The sequence below is a fragment of the Anser anser genome (genome assembly GCF_964211835.1).
Source record: "Anser anser genome assembly, chromosome: 8".
In the NCBI taxonomy this organism is placed as follows: Eukaryota; Metazoa; Chordata; class Aves; order Anseriformes; family Anatidae; genus Anser; species Anser anser.
The window spans coordinates 20,105,683-20,127,498 of NC_139728.1; the positions used below are offsets into that span (position 1 = coordinate 20,105,683).

The window sequence follows — 21,816 nt, forward strand, 5'->3', positions numbered from 1 at the left end:
ACGTGGTTTTTTTCTTTTTCTCCTTAAAAGGATTTTAAAATACCCAGTATTCCCACACTGAAGACTCCATTAGCGGCTGTATTTGATGATCTAGATATAGAAGTGGAAGAAGATGAGTTAAAGACTAGAGGTAATAAAAGCAAAATCCAGCACTTTATTGCCCTTTATCGCATTTGTCTGTCTCCAAGTCTGTTTTCCAGCTATGTATTAGTTTTAATTAGAACTGTTTCCTGTTCTGCTCCAACTAAGATCTTTATTTTCAGTTCCACCTTAATTGCAGCAAGCTTTACCTATCTTCATAGCAGAGGCTGTGGTGATATGTAATATACCTGTGAAAGTAGCAAGAAAAATAAGAAAGAATGTTGGAATAATGTTTAGTGTAGCTGATGTTCTAGACACACTGGGAGGAGTAGTTTTTTATAAAATCTGTTCTAATGTTTTCTCCTGTCTAACCTAAAAAGTTCCTGGTTTGAATGCTTTTCTGCAATTTGGCTGAACTTTTTCTGAGCCTGTAGCTTACAAGTTTGGTTTTTTGTTGTTAGTTTTTTTTTTCCTCCTTCTCGGTAACAGATTTCATGCACTGCCAAACTTGCAGATATAAAAGGTTACACCACCCCTAATATACAGCTAGTGTAAAGATGAAAATCAGAGTGGGTGAAACCCAAAAAAGTGAAGTTTTAGTTTTTCATTTTCGTAAGAGAACATCATGATTATCTCTTAGAAACATCAAACTGGTATTAATTGTTTCAGAAAGGATATATGTATTTGTGAGAAAGAAAACGGCAGTTAAAAATAATTTTCCGAAGGCATTTTAGACCATCAGACTGTTTTATTTTTGAGATGCCAATGTGTATGTGAAGGCAGTTTTTCTGTCAGTGATGGTAAGAGTTATTCTAATTTATGGATCTTATTTCTCCTTTACTCATCTGCTACCAGTGTTCTCACCCCTAAGTCTCCTGGCATTGGCCAAAAAACCTGCTTCCCCCCTTCTGTTGTCTGGCACAGTCTTTATAGATATATCACCACCACACTAATTTGCCATCTGCCCTTAAATCATTAAATCATGTGTTTTATTCCCAGTTAGTTTTTCCTACTAGCATGTATATTTGTGTTTCTTATTGTCCTATTAATATTTTTGGAAAAGTAAATTGTATGGAAGTAATATAAAAGTAGAATTTGTTTTAGTTCCCAGTAGTATTGATGTGACTGTGTTCATATGTTTATCAAATGTAAAACTCTTCAGCTCCATTTAAATTCTGTTCTCAAATTTAAAATTCTTTTTAAACGTTTTTATTGAATCAATCACTGGAATATATCTTGATGAGGAAAGAAGTCTCATCAAAAACTTTATTTGCAACACTCCAGGCTGGAAAACAGACTTGCTGAATATCCATTCTGTTTTTCAGGTCTAACAGGATTAAAAAATATTGGTAACACTTGTTACATGAATGCAGCTTTACAAGCTCTTTCCAACTGGTAAGGAAAATGGATGTAAATAACATTTTATATTTGCTTGTACATGTATTTTTTTTCAAGATTGAATTAAAGACTTTGATGGGCTGGACTATTGTGGAAGACGACGTATTTGTTATTTCTTAATCTTAGACACTGCAAGCAATTGTGTCACTGATAGAAAAAAGTGTTATGGTATATGGGCTAGGCAGTTTTTACCCTGTTTGATTTCAATTCCTCACTGTCCTAAATGAAAATATATGCAGTTCTAGAAATGAGAAGAAAATCTAATAAAAGCTATTAATTTGTTTCGTCCTATAGAAGAAATCAAAGGAAACACGTCTCATTTTACAATTAGGGTTTATTCTTATGTTAAGATCAAAAGGTCCAATTTGGTCCTTACAAACAATGTATCTGGGACATTCAATGCTAAATCACCCTAGGAATGCCTAGAACACAATCTTTTCATCCTATTGGGATACCAGTTCATGAAAGAAATCTGCAAAAGCTGAAGAGAGAAACACTATCCAGCTGTGAAGTTTCTTGCACTGGGAATGGTTAGGCTGGTACAATACTGGTACAATGCCCCCTCCCTGGAGGTGTTTTACATCAAGTTAGATGGGGTTTTGGGCAGACGGGTCTAGCGGGAGGGGTCCCTGCCCATGGCAGGGGGTTGAAACCACATTAAGGTCCCTTTCAACCCAAAGCATTCTATGATTCTACAATATTTACCTAGAAACCACGTGGCAATACTGGATGTTAGAGGAAAGATTTAAGATGTTATTTGTGGACTAGGCTTATGGTGATGGTTGCTGTAGTGGTATACATGTATTTCTGCTAAGACTAGTAACAGTTGCTTTGTATTTGAATCCCAATGGAACATTTCTGGTGCTTTTAATAGAAGTCAGAATGCATTGGAAGAGCAATGTTGCTGTGCTGCTGAAGTTGTCCTGTTAGGAAGTGCTTGGCTAAACGTTTTAAGAATGTAGGAAATGGAATTGTTCAATTACATAATAGTATTACACTTTATTAATAATCTTGTACGAAATGTGGATTTACTTTTGTATTTTAACAATATGACAAAAATATTATTTCCTTCTTTTTAATCAGCCCACCTTTGACACACTTTTTTCTTGACTGTGGGGGCTTAGTCCGAACAGATAAGAAACCAGCAATTTGTAAAAGTTACCTCAAGCTTATGACGGAACTCTGGCACAAAAGCAGGTATTGCATTATTTTGTTGATAAAATGAATATGACTATAAATGAGTTCTGGAGTCATAAAGGATGGATTAGTCTGTCCTTGATGTCTAATTATTTTTTGTGGGGATGGGGGGATCACAGAATTGCTTTCCTAAAGCAAGAAAGCCTAACTTGCAGGATTTTTACTTTCCTTACAGCCAGTTCTTTTCAGTATCTACCAGTGATAGACAAAAGGTTGATGTTATTTACAGTAACAAAGATCTGGCAAGAAAGTTGATAAACACCGTAGAAAGTAGCATTGAGGTTTTAAAAGTAAGTTTGTATCTGTGAGAAATGCATCTGTTTCACTACTTCATCCTGTATCTTGAATCTACATCAATGATTTTTCAATTGCTTTTATTTCCTTCCATAGAATTTCTATTTCTAAGAAAATACTTCAAGACATACGTAGACTGTTAAAGAAATAGTAATTGTGCATAGTGCCAGGAGTATGTCTGATTCATCATCTGATTATATATAGTACACTAGAAATATAGTGTACAAGGCCTGATATAGTCTTTATTTCTGTCAGATGACGTTTTGTTTTGGATAGGTAATTGAATTACCAGTATTATGGTTGCTTAAGATTAATATTATTGGTTAGACATGTCGTACTTCAGTTGCAGGTAAAGTCATGATCCCAGTAAATATGGAAAATTTCACTTAAATGCATACTTTTTTTTAATGTTTTATGTATTTAAAACATTTTATTTTTTTTAGGCCAGGTTCTGTTGTTCCAACTGGTTTATTTCAAGGAATTAAAAGTGTTAATCCAACTTTTCGAGGCTACTCTCAACAGGTAAATCTTCCTCGTGTTTTAAATGTGCCAAAGCCATAAGGTTATATTTTTTAAATTTAAAGTTTAAAATATCATACTTACTATATTTATTTAAAGCAAATTCAAAACAAACTTCCATTTATGTGCTTCAAATATCCATAATCTGAAATAGAAACATCAACATTTAAGTCAGCTTTTAAGTTTATATTGAATTATTGAAAGGCTTTTGAATTTTGAGAATAAATCCTTTTTTTTTCAGTGTTCAAAAAAATTGTTAATGTGGAAGTTACTTTCTTTTTTTTAAGTTCACAGTTTTGGTGAACTTAAATTACCAATTTTCGTTTAGTAGCTTTAAAAAACGTGTATTTCATCATTGTATTCAAACGTATTGCATCACTGTGGGAACTGTATGTTGGTAACCTCTTAAATAGGCACAGATTATCATATAGTAAAAGCACTTTTCAGATGCCCAGACAGTTTTATGCTGCATTGATACAATTTGCAGTACTTTAGTCCAAAAGCTCTTAATAGAGGAGAAATTTAACCCCTGTAATTAGAAAAGCCTGATAATAATATTCACCAGATTTCAGGAGCCTGCTCTTACTCAAAGGAATTTTGCTTTAGTGTGTTTCATATTTGTGGAACAGAGGTTTAGAACGCGTTCTGGTGTTTAAATGCTGTACGTGGCTTTAAAGTAAATGTTTAAAGAGTAATCTCTTAGTTAAAATGTTTTTAAATTTATTAAGAGTTGCATGAATTTCCAGAAAAGTAGAAAATTATCAGTCTTGATAACTTAAAGGGATCTATATGGAAGCTTAGTTCTTGCAGCTTTGAACACTGAGGAGAATATCTTTTTCCATGCATAGTAACACTTAATGAGACATTTTTAGGTTCTGCCTAGATCACGCTGTAGTTTTATTTTTAGTAGGTTTCATGGCAACAATTAAAACAAGGCAGGTCTTATACGACTAGCACTATCCTGTTTCACAGCCTCACAAGTTGGACAGCCACATCCAATCTTCAGGAGGGAAAAAGGAATTCTTTTGCTGAAGGAAAAACGTATATCATTTAATCTATCGTTTAAAGCCTTTAGTCTCCTTTTTTAATAAAAAAGATTACCAGAAGTAGAGATATTAGATTTTTCTTCATTACTCAAAATCAAATCTAATAGCTGTAATTTTTACAAAAGTAACAAAATATGCTTTATACCAAAAATCTGTGAAAAGAATGTTTTCTGGTCCATGCACCAAGCCGCTGTGTGGATTTTTGTATTGGTTGGCTTTTAAAATAGTATTTCCAAATGTGGTTTAGACTTCTGGTAATATTTGACAGCTTCTTGTGGAAACACTGATAGTTTTTGACTTTCCAGACTTGAGAATTAAAATTAAGATCTTGTTGACAGTTTGATGCAATTGGAAAGATGTGCTAAATAGACCATAATACATTTTACATTTTAATAAAGTACTTCTGTGTCCAGTGAAAGGAAGGCTCTAATTGCTTTACTGAAGGTGCTGCATAAGGTTTTAAAAACTGTCCTAAAATATTGCATTGCCAGTAAAGCTGGAGCCTGACCACACTGCTGGTAGTTGAGTTACATTCATCATTCATACATACAATCCACAATCCAATATTTTTGTTAAAGTTGTCGAAATAAGCTTTCTGGGAATTGAAGTGTTTTGAAGGCAACTTGTATGATAAGATTCCTTGTGATGTGCAAGAAATGGATGCAGGAAACAAATATCTGATCTGGAAATCAAATTTCTTTTGGACATTAGACCTGGGACAGAGGAATTTACTTCATTCCTCTTTAATTTTTTTTAGGCCAGCTTCCGGTTTTGTTCTAGTTGTTATATCCTTGATACAATTTTAGTATCTTCCAAATATAATGGAATAATATTGTAAAACTTGTTTAAAATCCTAGGATGCACAAGAATTTTTGCGTTGTCTAATGGATTTGCTTCATGAAGAACTTAAAGAACCTGTTGTAGAATTGGAAGATGCACAGCCTATGAGCGTTGAAGAGAGTATGGAAGTAGACAAGAGCCAGTCGGATGTAGCCTTTCAGTCTTGTGAATCCTGTGGTACCTGTGATAAAACAGAAAATGAGGCTATTTTCAAACCTGTCCTAGAGGATCCTGCAGAGACAACTATGTTAATACAGGACGATGAGAACAACTCAATCACATCCAAAGACTGGCAGAAAGAAAAAATACCAAGCAACAAGCTTAACCGAGCAAGTTCTATGGAAGACTTGGAAAAAGACATAAACACTGCTTCAGAGACAACTGAATTTTTAAACAATCAAGGAACTGTCAAAGTACAGATACACAGCAGATTCTCAGGTAATACAATACTAACGTGCAATTGACATACTCAAATGCTTAGGTGAAATACCGGTGTGGGTGGAAAGGAGTTGTAGAATATAGTAGGGAGGTAAAGGTCAAGCAGGGTGACTGGATTTGTTTGTAAACATTGCGCTTTCTTAATTTATTTTTTCAGTTTAAGTGCTCTGAATTCAGTATGAATTCCCCCTGGAAAGCTAAAAATATGTACTTGGTAAGGTTTTAGATAACCCAGAAGAGTGGATTTTTTTTTTGGTTTTGCTTTTAACTTAAAAATACTTGAATTAAAACTATGTTTCATTCCTAAAAGTCCAGTGACTTGACAGTATGGTTAGATAAATTACGTACCCATTGTGTCAGTTCATTCTGCAGTAACTTTTTTTTGCTAGAATTTGTGAAATAATAATGCAAATCTTAATTGCAGAGTACATCAATGATGTCCACATGAATGATGTATCTGGAGTCCAAACCCCATCATCAAATGAAGGGATGAACACACGCTTATCAAACAGTCCTCCAAAATTATGCTCATCATGTGCTTCGTTGACACCAGTCCACAAAAAAGGTCTGTGTCCTCTTTTTTTTTTTCCTTCCTTCTGGCACCGAATTTGTCCATTTTACAGTTTTCATTTGTCCATTTTACAGTTTTCATTTTGTTGTCTCTTGTACCTTTACAGCTGATTTTCAGACTTGAAAGATATACTCTGATTTCATACTAGCATAGCAATGCATTGTTGTCGTTTTTAAAGGTAGTGGGGTTGTGTTTTTTTCTCCTTTCCCTAGTGGAGAGAGGGAGTATTACATAAGCTTGACATGTAATAAGACTCCTTTTACTTCTGTAAAATTTTGATTTTTTTCTTTATTTGGAAGCACAAAGGGTAATCGTCTCTGCTTTGGGAGGATGGAATAATAATGCTTCTAGACAAGTTTATCAATTGCAGTGGTTTGGAGAGAGCAAACTATAGGAGACGTCAATACCCGCAGAAGGAAATAGAACCTAATACCTTTCAGAGATGATGCATTGGTTCTTCAGAAGCTTCATCAGTTCAGCATTTTTTTTAAGACTTAAGGATCCATGTGTACACGTACTTGTACGTGTTGTAGCATATTTGGTTTGGTGCATTTAGATACAAGACAGTACAGTTCTAGAACACAAGGCACAATATATGAATTTTTGGCTTTATTCATCTAACAGTAGAGCATCTTAACAAAAGTTCACGTTTTGAAACATATTTTTAAGGTTACCATTAAAAAGCTGGCAAACAACTTTAATAGTGTGATCCTCTTTCATTCAACCGACTGTCCAGGATAAATCCTGAAAGTGTTCTCTTTATCCTTTTAATGTTTTAGCGTTGATGTTGAATGTTGAATGATCATAATTTGGTGGACTTGAATCAATTCCCTTCACCTCCTTGGTGCATTTGTTCAGCAGTTACAAGACTGCCTCTATAGCACTGTCTCCAGTTTTGGCTTCCCTAGGTTCTGGGTGATACTAAGTGGCTGAAGTCTGTGATGGAGAAGGCCAAGAGCACTGGGTTTGTTCATCCCGGAGAAGGAAAGGCTAAACTGGAGCTATTGTTGTCATAGGCATTTAATTGGGTGGTTGTAGAGAAGGTAGAGACAGATTGCTCTTGAGGTTGTGCAGCAACTGGAAATGGATGCAAGTTGCAGAAAGGAATTAAGTATTGAGGGAAATTATTGAGTATTGAGGGAACAGACGCGTATGCAGTAGAACTGACTATGTGAGTAATGGAGAGGCCATTTTACTATGAAGGTGGTGGGGCACGGGAGCAGGTTGCCCAGAGAAGTTGTGGATGCCCCATTCCTGGAAGTGTTCAAGGCCAGGTTGGAATGGGCTTTGAGCAACCACGGCAGGGGGGTTGAAACAAGATGGTCTTTGAGGTTCCTTCCAACCCAAACCGTTCAATGATTCTTACTGCTTAAGTAACTTACAAGGATTGCCTGGTAGTAGCAGTAATCTGTCTGTGTGATTAATAAGAAATATTTAGTAAACAGAAATGGGGCCTTGGCCCATAATCTAATCCTAACTACATTATCTCTAATTGTATTATTCAAAGTTGAAGAAAAGAAGAATCCACTATATCTTACATTAATTTCAGCATTGTCTTTCTGTTCTCTTACAGTTTCAACTGTGTCATCGCCAAAAAGGAAGAAGCGCAAGAAGTACAGGAGTGTTATCTCTGATATATTTGATGGGACTATAATAAGCTCAGTACAGTGCTTGACTTGTGATCGGGTAAGTAAGGAGGGGAAGTTCTATACTTTAATTTTTTTTTCCAGCACAAATAGCTGTAGCCTTATAGACGTAGTCATTTTCTAATAATTTTATTCTATTGTGGCAGACTTGTGGCAAGGTAAGGCTGTTCCACACTTGTTTTCTTAAATCCTATTAGCTTCTACTACCAGCACCTTGTGTTTAGACTAGCATTCTTTCACTGAGCTGGAAACTTCCTCAGAGCTAAAAATAATGCTTTGAGAATTGGTTTACAACAAGGATGGAGGAAGAAATTTCAGCAACTTAACTTAGGTTATGATTATTTTCTGGAATGTTCTCAATATCATAATGCATACCTCCTATTGTGGTAAGTTCACAAGCACAAAATGTTACGTAGAAAAGTAAAAGACAGTAGTCCAATCATGTTGCTTTAACTGTCTTATCTGGTAGACTGAGGTTAAGAAAATTGATGTCTGACAAAATCCAAGTAAAGACATTTACAAGTGATATAAATCACTCACTGCTTTCTGAAGTTGTCTTCTACTGCAAGATGTATATTATAAGAACAGTTGGTCTTCCTGTACTATTGGCTTATAAAATTATTTGGAAGAGCAGAAAAAAACAAACTAAACAACAATTATCTAAAGATGTATAGTAGACCACTGTAGTTTCAAAGTAGCAGTACCAAATATTGGCTATTCAAACCTTTGCGCTGGGACAAGTTTCCTGGGCACTGGAACAGGCTCCCCAGTGCATTGGGCAGTGGTCACAGCTCTAAGCCTGACGGAGTTTAAGAAGCATTTGCACAGTGCTCTCAGAAATGTGGTTTCATTTTTTTGGGGTGGTCCATGTAGACTCAGTTGCCATTGTGGGTCCCTTCTAACTTGGGGTATCTGATGATTCTATGAACATTTGGTTTAAACCTCACTCAAGTGTAGCTGCATGTCCCTACGTCTTTCCTTGTTTTAGTTCTAATAATACCAAGACTCTGGGGTGATCAGCTGAGAAAATTCAGTGAGACCTATATATAAATATATATATAATGCTTTCTTGATATTTTAACTCTGTGACTGTGTGATTGCTAAATCCAAAATGGGGGAAAGAAAATGCACAGCTGAAGCTTTCTGAAACTAGCTTGCTTGACTAATAGGAACCTGAGACAAAATCTTAGGGCTTTTTTAAATTTATTTTTAGGAAGAACAATAATTACTGGAAAATAAAAGTAAAAGTTTCAGTGATAACAACGTGCAATTTCACTCTGAAATGTTATTTTTCTTCCTCTTTTTTAAATGAATTTCTCATTTACTGCTAACTTGCTACCTAGTGTGATCAGCGACTGACTGTACAATAACTTAGTTACTGTTAACATTTACATAAGAATAAAGAGAAACAGCAATTAAATTAACTTTATTTTTTTCATTTGTTTTCTCCTTTAGTTGTCTGTAACCCTGGAGACTTTTCAGGATCTGTCCTTACCAATTCCAGGTAAGGAAGATCTTGCAAAACTCCATTCTGCAAGTCATCAGACATCTCTAGTCAAGGCAGGGTCATGTGGAGAAGCATATGCCCCCCAGGGATGGATAGCTTTTTTTATGGAATATTTCAAAAGGTAAATGATACTTACCTTGTTTTATTACTTATTTATTTTGAAATTCCAGTTTCTGCTCTTCTGGCAGAACATTTGTTGGTTTTCTTTCTTTTCTGTCAATGATGTTTCAGGTTTGTTGTCTCATGTGTTCCTAGCTGGTTTTGGGGTCCAGTTGTAACCTTACAAGATTGTCTTGCTGCCTTTTTCGCCAGAGATGAGCTCAAGGGTAAGAGGTTAATTACATGAACATGCTGCTTTTTTCCTCCAATTATGATAAAAATATTAGTATATTCTTTGCTTTTTATTCTTTGCAATTAAATGGAAGCCACCTATTAGCCTATAATACAGTCATTCCTTGCTCTTATGGGATCATTCATTTCAAAAAGGTAAGCTTCTCATTTAACTGAATATTTTCCCCAGAATTGCCTATGAAAGCTGATTTAGAAATACCGAATGAATATGAATTTGGTATAACAAAATGGTATCACCTGAAGGTTTATAAAAATTTCAAAAACTACTATATTAATAGCCATTCTCATAACCTAAATTTTGACATGGTAAATTATTTTGCTTTTAAATTCTGTCGCATCATCTCTTCAGACTATTCTGTGCTTCTTAGTTTTATGCTTTTAATTATAAAGAACTTCTCAATTTAATTGCTATGCCAATACTCTTACTGCAGATAAGCATTGATTGCAACCCAAAGACAAATTCTCTTGAAACTTTTATGTATCCAGTGTTTCAGCCTGAAGGATAATCATTTGGGTTTAGAGAATAATGGCTGTTTTTCTTCTCTCAATATTTGCAGGTGATAACATGTACAGCTGTGGAAGGTGTAAAAAGTAAGCTAGCTTTTATCTGTTTGTTTTATCTTGTTTTGAGTCCTTTAATGTTTCTGTTAGTCAAGAGACATTTATTTCCTTTGGATACGTCACAGTACTTTTAATCCTTTTATACCAACCTGTGCTCCTGCTGCCAGAAATTTAGTATTACAAAGATGCAGGAGTCAGGAAGCACCAATTCACTGTACCATATTGCAAAACGAATGTGATACATACTTTTTCACGTTCCTTGCAATTCTAGACTGTTTTTTTTTTTGATTGAATGATAAAATAAAAGCTTTTATCTGTCTATTACTGGCAGCCTAGCATTGAGATGTAGTAGGTCACTTCAGCGTGTGGAAAAATTTATCTGTATAGATTTACACACACATGCATGCACGTGTGTTAAATACTAAAGAACCAAGAAACAAAAGTCGTCTGAAGACTGCTCAAAGCCCTGTATGGAAAAGGAGCATTATTCTTTGCTATATTGCTGGCATCTGCTGTGTATAACTTCTTAAAAATAAACGTAACTGGTTTCTTTTCTTTTTCCTTTTGCTGAATAATCAGTTTAAAGGTCTTTCCTTTATGCTAAGAGAAACAGTTAGCTGGAACTTGGTTATCTGTAATTGCTGCTTTGACTTTTTCCGCAGTACAGATTGTTTTCTTCTGAAACATCATTGTGTGTATCATTTTGGCTGTTCCACGTCTAGTCTATATTTTGGGTTTACTGATGTTCACTTAGTATCTTCACTTATTTTGGGTTTACTTAAGTTCAACTTAGACTTTTATTCAGCATAGACTTTCATAGCACAATAAATTGAAACCTTTTAAGAACTAATCGTGGATTATTCTTTGCTTTGCTTAGGTTAAGAAATGGAGTGAAATTCTGCAAAGTGCAAAAATTTCCTGAGGTACTGTTACTACATGCACTTAAAAGCACTTTTTCTGCATGATTAGGAATGTGGTAAGGCTTAAGAGTTGCATTAGTAAGTTGCGTTTATAATGTTACGTTTTGAAAGCCTATATTGGCATTTGTTTTAAGAATGCAAGCAATATTTGATTATTCACCTTGTAGAAAGTGGACCTGGTGCATAAAACGTAAAGGTAGAAGAATTTTTTTTCCTTTTGTTATTGTCAGCCTGCAGAACGTACTTATGCTGTAAATCAAAACTAAATAGCACAGCCAGACTGGAAATCTTTTCAATAAGTCATGCTTGTAACTTTACATTTTAAAAGTAATCCAATTTTATACTTCATGAGTTGATGGCTGCAATAACCAGGAAGAATTCATGTCCCCTGTGACAAGACAGTGCACTATGCACATTAAGAAAGAGAAAAGGTATGTCTCATTGCTGCATCAGTGTTAGTAACAGTTCAGGACTGTCCTTTTATATTGTCAGTAAAGTAAGTGTTTGATCATAAAAAAAAATAAATCACAAAATCACAAATTCGTTTGGAATTCCTTGAGCCTCAGTTGATTTTAAAAAAATAAAAAAAACCTGTGCAACACAGAGCTTGTGATCGTTTTCCTCAGGCCATAGAGAAAAGTGATCCTTTTGAGGTGATAGAAGATGGCATAGTACAGTATAGTTATTAAATATCAAATAGTAGCATATATATTTCTTCTTGAGTGAATATGTTGATCCTTCTTACAGATACTGTGCATTCATCTCAAAAGATTTAGACACGAACTTATGTTTTCCACAAAAATTGGGACCCATGTGTCCTTTCCATTGGAAGGCCTTGATCTTCAGCCTTTCCTTGCAAAGGACAGTCCAGCTCAGATAGTGACTTATGATCTCCTATCTGTCATCTGCCATCATGGAACTGCCAGCAGTAAGTATGAGGTTAATTGCTTTGCATTTGCAGTTAATATTCACATCAGCACTTCTGTTTAAAAATAATATTGATATACTGAAGAGTAAATAGATGAGTGGTTAATTTTAATGTGGAAATTAAATTCTGTGATTTTTACTTTATAAACAATAAGATGGCTTGCTCTTAGCAATTACACATCTTTGAAATTGTATGGTGCTCCTAAATAAAATTGAATGTGGAGGGAAAAAAAGATTCTGGAATAGTAAGTACGTACTATATGCACTACTGAAAATGAGCTGTGTAAATGTACAAATAATGTTACGTCTCAACATGTGACTAGTTAGCTGGTCAGCTCTTATGCATAACTGTTGTTTGTCTAGAGTTTTGATGCTTTGTATATCTTTTTCTTGGAAAGAATTCACAAAGCACCATGAAGATGTCAGTAATCTTTTTCTAAAGACATTTGCTCGAATGATCACTGCCAGTTAATCCCACAATAGGGAATGGATAGTGATGACTAGCTGAATAAACTTCTTAGTGCTATCTGTTGGGTTTGTTTCTGCCCCAATGTTTTCAGCATTTGTAAGATTTAGAAACTGGGAGAAAGAAAAGTTTGAAGCAAGAAGCCTGAAACTTCATAGTTTTTTTTTTTTTAAGTTAGATAACTGCTTCTGTTCCCCAGACTTGAGGTAGCCATTGTTTTCTGGATGCTGTTTCACTTTCCATTTCATGCTTGGTGAATGATACTTCCGTTAATAAATTCAGTTGTTGTTTGATTATTTAATTATTGTCAGTTGGATATGTATTTTAAAAATAGTAGTAATTTAAAATGTATTATGAATAGTATTCAAAACGGAGTATGGTCTTGATATCATGTAGCTGTTAAATATCTGTGCTAATTTCTACCAAAAAAAGATTGAAATTTGAGTTCATCAAGGAAACTGATTTGTGCAAATTGTTCAGATGGCCTATTTCTGATTTGAATTTTGTGGTTCAGGAATGTGTTACACAAGTGGCTTGAAGAATTCAAGAGTTGCTTGAATATGCTGAAAATGGTGTCTGACTTTCCACTGTCTGTTAGAAATGCAGGAAAAAAAAAAAAGGCTGATCCTGAATTTGAGAGAAGTTAATATCCATGTCTTGTCTTGCTAACAAATTAACACTTCTCCCATTTGAAATATTTGCTTTTTGGGCTTACTCTGCCATACATGAAAAAGTAGTAAAATGAGTGGCTTTTGCATGCTTTTAAATAACCCTTTGTTCTAACACTCTAGGTGGACATTATATAGCTTATTGTCGAAACAATTTAAATAATTTGTGGTATGAATTTGATGACCAGAGTGTCACAGAAGTATCAGAATCCACAGTACAAAATGCAGAAGCCTATGTTCTGTTCTACAGGTAAGAAATTACAAGTATAATGATATGAATATTAGTCACCTTTTAAGCAATTGGGCAGTTTCATTCAGCTTTCAGAAATTAGCTGCTCTGGGGGAAGAATTTGACCAACCACAAAAGCCTATCTTGGAGAGAGACTTAGTTCTTCAGTTATGTTCTTAACACTTGCTTCGTCACTGCTAAAACATATAGAACTTGAAATAAAAACTAAACCTGCAAAAATATAAAAATAAAAAGATGCCTAAAAAGAGAACTTGAGGTAATGCATTACCAGTTCTAACAGTTGCCTAGTTTTCAATTAGAGGAAAAGAATTCTGCACAAGGGGAGATTTTGTATACAGACTCTGATTGTTAAAGCTCTAAAGGGAATTGTGGAAACTCTTTAGCAGATGGGATGTGGAACAACAGGAGTTTTACTGTGTTGTAATTTAATTTCAGGGAATTTATAGGCTGGTATTTTCCTGAAAGTCAAAATGAAAGTCAAGAAGTCATGTTATTATCATCTTCAGTCCAAGGAATTTTTGTACTTGAGTTAATAAAAGCAACTTGACTCAATTTTCAAATTCTAAGTTTCTGGTATCAACATCAAATTTCCACTAAAAGTTGACTTCAAAATAGCTTGTGTCAGGGTTGCACAAGAAATAGGATGTGTTCTGTTAATGTTCTAGCTTTCATTAGGACCACTTATACTTGTCACCACCTGACCTAAGCCTGTGAGTCTGACTCAGTAGGTCTTTTAAAAGGAATATGTAAGTCATGCTGTAGTGTAAGAACACTGTACCTGATTGTGGGCAAATGTATTAAAAACAAAATACATAATGAAAGAAGAGCGTTCCTTAAGTTTGATTTTAAAAAAGAATAAACCCACAAAATACTACCAAACGCTCTAATGTTATTTCAGCGCTTTTCTAAAAAGCTCGGTGGAGATACATATGCATTTTTGAATTACAGCTGGAAAATGAATTTACCTGCGTGAATTTCATTTTCAGAATTTTACCTTTTTGTTAAATAATTTTGATCTGAATTTTAAAGTGTAACTTATTTTAAACTGGTTCATACATAGCATTTGGTTTTCCTTCTCTTTTATTGTTTTGCTATATTGTAAGTAGTCTTTGCTATAGCCATTAGGTTTATCTAAAGGTTTTCTACCAGGTATTTGAGTCCATGTTGACTCCGTATATTAACTGAGGTAGCCCAGCTGTTGTGCGATGCTGAGTCAAGTTTCATGTCAGGGGTTTGGAGGATGGAATGAATGGACAAATGGTTCAAACCTGCCTTTGAAGAAGAGAGATTCTATCCGGTATCAATAAAGAGAGCAGAGAGACTTCCATTTCGACAACAGCAGCAGTTTTAACAAGAAAAATAGGGGAATTACAGAATCTATTGTTCAACCTTAATTCTGAAGCTGCGTAAGGAACATCTGTCACAGGAGGACAGCTTGGGAAGCTTTAGCTCAAAAAATGCATAGAGAAAATGGGCAGATGGCCAGAGCCTTATCTCCTTCTCCTGTATTAGGATACTCCCCTGTATTGTAGTGTACTTTCTCTGTTGTAGTCCAACTATTTGTTTTCTCAGGCTGGCAAGTTGAATGGGAGCTGTTAGGGTCTTTTAGTTGTTGAACTAAGCAGGCAAGTCTTTTCTTCTAAGTGTGATTACACCTGTGCTGTGGCTTTGTCAGGAAAAAAAGGACAAGAATAGACTTGGCAAGAAGTCTGGAGCCCTTCGTGTTCTGTACTAACTACTGACTGTTGTGGCACGTAATTCTGTGAGGTGACACTGCAGGTTCTTTGCCACCTGTTTAGATGGTGGCTCTAGCTGTTCATGAAAAGTGTGAGGCTTTTCACGTGTTAACTAGTGTGGGCCCGTTTTACTTGAAAATCTAGTTCTCTTTTGTAAAGTGAGTTATCTGCATTGTATACAAGGATATATCTTTGTTTATTATTTCTCTAATAGAAAGAGTAGTGAAGAAGCTCAGAGGGAGAGACGGAGAATATCAGGCCTACTGAATATGATGGAACCAAGTCTTCTCCAATTCTATGTTTCAAGACAGTGGTTAAATAAATTCAAGACTTTTGCGGAGCCAGGACCAATTTCAAATAATGACTTCCTTTGTATGCATGGAGGTGAGACTGCAACAGCATCATTTAGAAAGAATTTGCTTGTCAACCTGTAGTTATACAGGGTTTTATACTTGTTTTAATTAAGTAAATTAAGTAGCTTAGTAATTTAATATTATAGCTACTTATCCTTAATGTCTAGGTAACTTTTATTTCCGTTATTTTAGTAGCCAACTAGTTGGAAATTATACCATATGAAGTCCTCCTAATTTTTTTTCAGTGCACTTTTATGTGTAAGCTTTATTGATTCCTTAAAGAGGAACAGTTTGCTTTATCTGCTTGTTTGTTAAACAGTTATATTCCCATTTTTTAAAATCCTGTTGTTCTATCATCGTCGTCCTTAATACTTAGGTCTGCCAATATTTTCCTCAGATATGTGCTAGGAGCAACAAGAAGGTTTGGAAGATGTGGAACAAGAAATTGGTCTGCTGGAGAGTGTCCAGAACATATCAGTGTGATAAATAGAGTAGTCATTCTGTATATTTTGCATAAAAGCATAAAAATTTTTCCTTTGTGCTAAGTGCTAATAAAGCTAAAAAGAATATTAAAGTAAAATCTGTTTTGTAGAATGCTCGTATCTGTATGGCAACATTCCAACAAATCATTGTGGTATTCTCATACCTGATTACTAATATAAAATGCATCTGTATTAGGTTAGCACTTAGGTGTTGCACCTGCTGCTGAACCAAACATGGAATATAGGAATACTGTGCCCCTGTAGCCATTTGTAGAATGTGTACGTGGGAGCACTTCTGGCTGTGTTTTTCCTTCTGCATGGCTACGGCAGATGACTCTTGTTGTACAAGTGTTGCAGCTACTAAATCTTTCCCTATTGAAAAGAATCCCTGCATAACACATAGCTGCTTACCATACACTTCAACTCAACACTTCTAATTCAGCAAGCGCCTCTATTTCTTCTTCCCTTGAATTTTCACTACTTTCTACCATTTATGCTGTTCAAAGTAATTAAAAAAGGTCTACAGCAAATAAATAGATTCTTAGTAGACAGTTTTGTAACTTATGAGCATTTGTTTATCTCACCACTCTTTACCATTTTTAACTGTGTATCTTAAGAAGCATGTTGCAATCAGTATTTTAAAGGGATTCCAACTATTTAATCTCTTATAGTTTGCTCCTGCTTCTTTTATGAACTTTTCACCTCATAAAAGACAAATTTTAGTGTTCTCTTTGAATACAGTAATGTATTTCAATATGATAAAGCTTGCTTCGCATGACTTTGAATTCTTTGAACAGGGGGATTGATTTAGAAACCTCTAACACTGTCTATCCCAAAATTTCTTAAAATACTTTCAAAAATTTAAAAAAAAAAAAAAAAAACAAAGCACAAAAGTCTGTTCCTTTTGTTGCTTCTGCAGGTGTTCCTCCACACAAAGCTAACTTCATAGAGGACTTAGTTGTCATGCTACCTCAAAATATATGGGATAATCTGTATAGCAGGTACGTTTTATGTTGTAACTGAAAATATCCAGTGATACAGTTTGAGGGCAAATACATGCCAAGCAGCAAGATAAGGGTTCTTCAGTTAGTGGCTCATAAAAACTTGTGTACTTGTTGTAGTTTAAATTCGAAGTGTCATCTTCAGTGCTGCAATATAAGTTTGAGAGCAGATATGTTCCAAGCACCAAAATCAGGCTTCTAGAATTAGTGGCTCATTAAAATACATGCACTCTAGGCTCAAAGCTAAGTGAAGGGATGGCAAACTGCCAAATTGTTTAATTTGCTTGTGCAAAGTAATTCTAGAAGCCTACGTAGAATAGTGTGACACTGGGATAATGATTGAGTATTAAACTAATAAACATGTATGGTATGTGCAAAATAATACAAAGTAGGTCAGAAAAAGTACTCCGCAAGAGTTACTTTGAAAGAGCTCTCTGTATCAGCTTCCTGTTCTCTGTTGGCTGGAGACAGCTTTTCTTTTATGTTGGCTTTGAATCCGTAGACTCAGCTGCCAGTATTGCTTCAAAATAACTTAGATATAAATGTTCCATATTACTACTCCACGCTTTCCGTGTAGGTCACATGTAAGTGCTTGCTTACAAACAAGGAATTCTTAAAAGATGTGTAACAAGAAGCTGCAGAAAAGCTTTGCTTAAGGACTGTGTATCACACCTGCATTAAGCATTTTTAGGTGTTAATTTCTGGTCATCTAAGTGCTAAAGGTAAAGGTTTGTTTAAGTTTCAATAGCCACAAGTAGGAGAAATAGGAACAATACTATTTCCAGCATATTTCCACTTCAGTTAGTCAGAACTTGGTTATCTTAAGATAAAGTACAAAATAGTACTAGGAAAATGAATGATGGCATTTATAGATCAGTGTGACTGGCATGTATCAGACTTCAAATAAATATTATAAGAAGCTGACACTTTTGATGTCTACAGGTGTGTGATCCTTTTTACATAGTGTTTTCCACAAGGTTAATGTTGTGTTTGATTTGTTTGTTTATTTTTGTTGTCACCACAGGTATGGAGGAGGACCAGCTGTTAACCATCTATACGTTTGTCATACCTGCCAGATAGAGTCTGAAAGGCTTGAAAAAAGAAGGAAAAATGAATTGGAGATGTTTATACGGGTAAAAAGTAAACAATTCTTATTCATTCTGCTTTTCAACATACCCTGGTGTTCATGACTCAACACAAGGGGTTAGCAAAATTGCATAGGTGATTTCTGTAACAAAGTGACTTTATTAAGCAAGTGTATATCTATACAGAATCCTTTTTTTGCTGGCAACAACAATGTTCTTGCGATATCCCATGCATTTCTTTGTATAGAAATGCACTTTGAGAAGATATTTCATGTGTTTCTTAATTGCATGGAAACTGACTACAGCCACAGAAACAGTTGTTCTTAATATGCTTCCAGTGATCTGTTCTGTGCAAGCAGAAGATCCTTAGTCTCTGAAAAAGAAAAAAAATATTATATTTCCTAAAATTTGAATTAGATATCTGAAGAGAGAATTTTTATTTATAAAAAAAATACCTTTTTTTCCCAATGATATAAATAGGTCTAGTTCAATACAAATAAGTTTTCATATTTCTTCTACCACTTGAAAGTTCAGCCATTAGAGTAATTATCCAGTAAGGTTTGATGGGTAAGCATTTGTAATAAGGAAAACCAGTCTATTCTAAGTCTCATTGCTGTTTCCAGGAGAAAAAACATTCTTGAGTAAAGAATAAATAATCTTTTAATATGAATGCTACCACTACCTCAAAACTTCACCTCAGGAATTCACCAAGGATTTACTGTTACGATGGCCACTAGTTCAAAATGTTCTGTAGTAGTGTAATACTATGTTATTAATAGAGTGGCTAAAAGAATGTAGTAGTTTAAAGAAAAGAAAAAAAAAGGCCAGAAAAACAAGGATTCTTCTTCTTTCTAGCTTTATAGAGCATTCCAAGAAGAAGAATCTCCATCAACTTTTTACTGCATCAGTATGCAATGGTTCAGAGAATGGGAAGGATTTGTAAAAGGGAAAGACAGTGGTAAGTTGTGCTTCATTTCAAAATACGGGTTCTCTTTTTTTTTTTTTTTTGCCACATAGTGGTAATATTTAAGTAAACTGTTTCTACTTCAGTAGAAGCATGCAGGAAGAACAGCTAAAGAATGCAACAAAAGCCTATAAATATGTTTGATAGCTTGTAAATATATCTAGGAATCAAATTACAAAATACATAGTCAAACCTTCTTAGTAATTCACAGGAAGGGGTAATGGGATAGGTGTGGAAAAAGCACTATATGTTTTCTGCAAGGGGTGGCAGGGGTGCTTGCTGTTGGCAGCAGAGGGGAAATTATATGTAGGTACGAGGGAGGATACTTAGATTTTTGAAGTACAAACTGGAAGATAATGCTGCAGCCTCTGCAGAAAGCTGATCTCGCTGTCACAGCATAAACTCATAGATAACTGAGTAAAAACTGTAATACAACTTTAACATTCTGTAAGTGCCTCTAAAGATTAGAAGTGGAAACACTGATAAAATATTCTACAACCTTATCGGAGTTTGCTTTAGGATAGTTTTGGTAGGGGGTAAGAATTAGAGTTGTTTTATGTTGCTTGAAGACTTACTGTAATCAGAAATGCTTTGAAAAATTTCCTCTTACTTACAATTCTGATTAGCTTTTAAAAACTTATACTGTTAAGCAGAGAAGAAAGAACAAGCAGTAGACAAACCAGCTGTTTCTCCTTCCATTTGAAAATGGAAACTCCAACCTTCCTTTTGTTTCAGCTCTCCCAATTTTAATCATTCTTTCTATCACACTAGATCCCCCTGGTCCTATTGATAATGCTAAGATTGCAATAACAAAATGTGGAAATGCTGTGCTAAAACAAGGTAGGTGTCTGATACTACGGCAGTTTTGGGATCCTTATGATGTATTTGTTGAAGTTCAGTAAATGTAGTATGAGTTCTTATTTCTAACTGTTATGGTAAAATGGTAATACCTAATGAATCTGTGTTCTGCTCTACTTTATAAAAATCTTAAAAAGTAAATTTGGGTTGCAGATGAGGAAGTGACAGTTATTCAAAGGCCCATTTTTTGGGAGACCAGTTTGTTCTTAAATAATACCTATAATAGGCTAATCTAAGTGCAGGTGAGAGTGTAGGAGGAGATACAGAGTAACTCTAAAATGGCTAAAGTGTGCTTTGGTTTTGTATCACTTGGTTTTGTTTGGGTTCTCTTTTCTCAATGTGAATTGGAGGTGCTTGGCTTTTAGACTGTCACATATCTGTATGCAGTTACTTGAATCCTGAAATCTAATTTGAATTGAGAGCCACTTCTGATAGAAGGAATAAATCACAGTAAATAAATACTGTTGCTCATTTTTGAGAGTTATTTACCACTGAGTATTGCAAAAATTTCTCTAGTATATGAAGACAGTTTTTTTATTGTTCTTAAGTCAGATGGTTAATGCCATCTATTTGAAACTTGTAGGTACAGAGAGACAAAAAAATCTAATATGAAGACTTTAGACTTCCTATGAAAGCATAATATGAATATTGATATGCATTTTAGCTCAGCTTAAAAAAGAAAATCTAAAAATTGCAGTGTCAAGATTGAGCAAAAAATCAAGCTTAAAAAAAAAAAGTCAATTTAACTTAATGCCTCAGCATACAGTGGACCTACCAATGGCATTTCACTAGAGGCCTCTAGACCCAGCATGAATCTCACCAACTGTAAAATGTCAAGAGCATATTTAAAAAGCAATGGAATCTTGCTCCCATGAGTTTTGTAGTACATTTTAATGATTTAAGCTCTTAACACAGAAATAAAATGCAAGGCTTTAATCATCTGAGTGACGTTTAGCAACAGCTACAAAAAATCAGTTTAGAGTCAATAACTGATAGTAAAATAGGCAGTTGATACCTTCTCACTTCAGCTGTATTGATTCAAATCAGAACTTGGGTAAAAAATTAAGAGTTATTTGCGGCTAGGTTAGTGCAGAGAATGCACTTCAACTGTATTGGACAGGATCCCTCTGTTAAAACCTGCAGGGGCAATATGTTGATGTTCCTTGCCCCTTGCTGCTCTAAAAGGTTATGGAGAATCAGAAATTATTGGATGCTGAGCTGAGACAGAAGAGAGACCTCTAGCCAGAGGAATGGGGAAAAAAAGCAAAGACTTCAGACAGAAAAAAAAAAAAAAATCAGGCTGACTCATCATGCCACATACATGGAGCATTAGCAGGGCTGTGAGTGCCCTAACAGTGGTTTCTGTCTGTGGTTCTGAGAATTCCACTGTGGCTTGCAAACTTTAATTCTTTACTATCAATACTAATTTATTTCACATGAGAATCTTGAGTCTTTGAACTTCACACTGTAATTGATGAGAGTGCATGTCCTTCTGTTAACATGAGTCCTTCCATACCAGGAAGCAGCCTCACAACTCCCAAGACCTACAAGTTGTTAGCTTGGTGGATAAATATAAGATATTTATTAGAGAAACTTTGTATTTCATGCTTGATGTGTTAAGTACTGGATAGTTTTGAGAGCAGGTAGTTTTAGTAAT

General features: G+C 34.9%; 1 protein-coding gene across 14 annotated transcripts in view; it reads left to right on the forward strand.

Annotated features, from left to right (window-relative positions):
• Positions 1-21,816, forward strand: part of USP33 (ubiquitin specific peptidase 33) — a 36,336-nt gene that overhangs the window by 13,139 nt on the left and 1,381 nt on the right. For 6 of the 14 annotated variants that reach the window (XM_083846453.1, XM_083846452.1, XM_083846457.1 and 3 more), the window contains 18 exons: positions 31-130; positions 1,407-1,476; positions 2,563-2,676; positions 3,414-3,492; positions 5,393-5,813; positions 6,238-6,378; positions 7,958-8,070; positions 9,486-9,657; positions 9,759-9,863; positions 10,446-10,479; positions 11,327-11,372; positions 12,117-12,297; positions 13,554-13,680; positions 15,631-15,800; positions 17,171-17,252; positions 18,277-18,385; positions 19,193-19,295; positions 20,073-20,141. In XM_083846453.1, coding sequence (XP_083702579.1) covers positions 31-130; positions 1,407-1,476; positions 2,563-2,676; positions 3,414-3,492; positions 5,393-5,813; positions 6,238-6,378; positions 7,958-8,070; positions 9,486-9,657; positions 9,759-9,863; positions 10,446-10,479; positions 11,327-11,372; positions 12,117-12,297; positions 13,554-13,680; positions 15,631-15,800; positions 17,171-17,252; positions 18,277-18,385; positions 19,193-19,295; positions 20,073-20,141 — 2,236 coding nt within the window. Of the gene's footprint in view, positions 1-30; positions 131-1,406; positions 1,477-2,562; positions 2,677-3,413; positions 3,493-5,392; positions 5,814-6,237; positions 6,379-7,957; positions 8,071-9,485; positions 9,659-9,758; positions 9,864-10,445; positions 10,480-11,326; positions 11,373-12,116; positions 12,298-13,553; positions 13,681-15,630; positions 15,801-17,170; positions 17,253-18,276; positions 18,386-19,192; positions 19,296-20,072; positions 20,142-21,816 lie in introns of all 14 variants that reach the window. The other 8 variants (XM_083846454.1, XM_083846446.1, XM_083846447.1 and 5 more) reach the window with 2 other exon arrangements.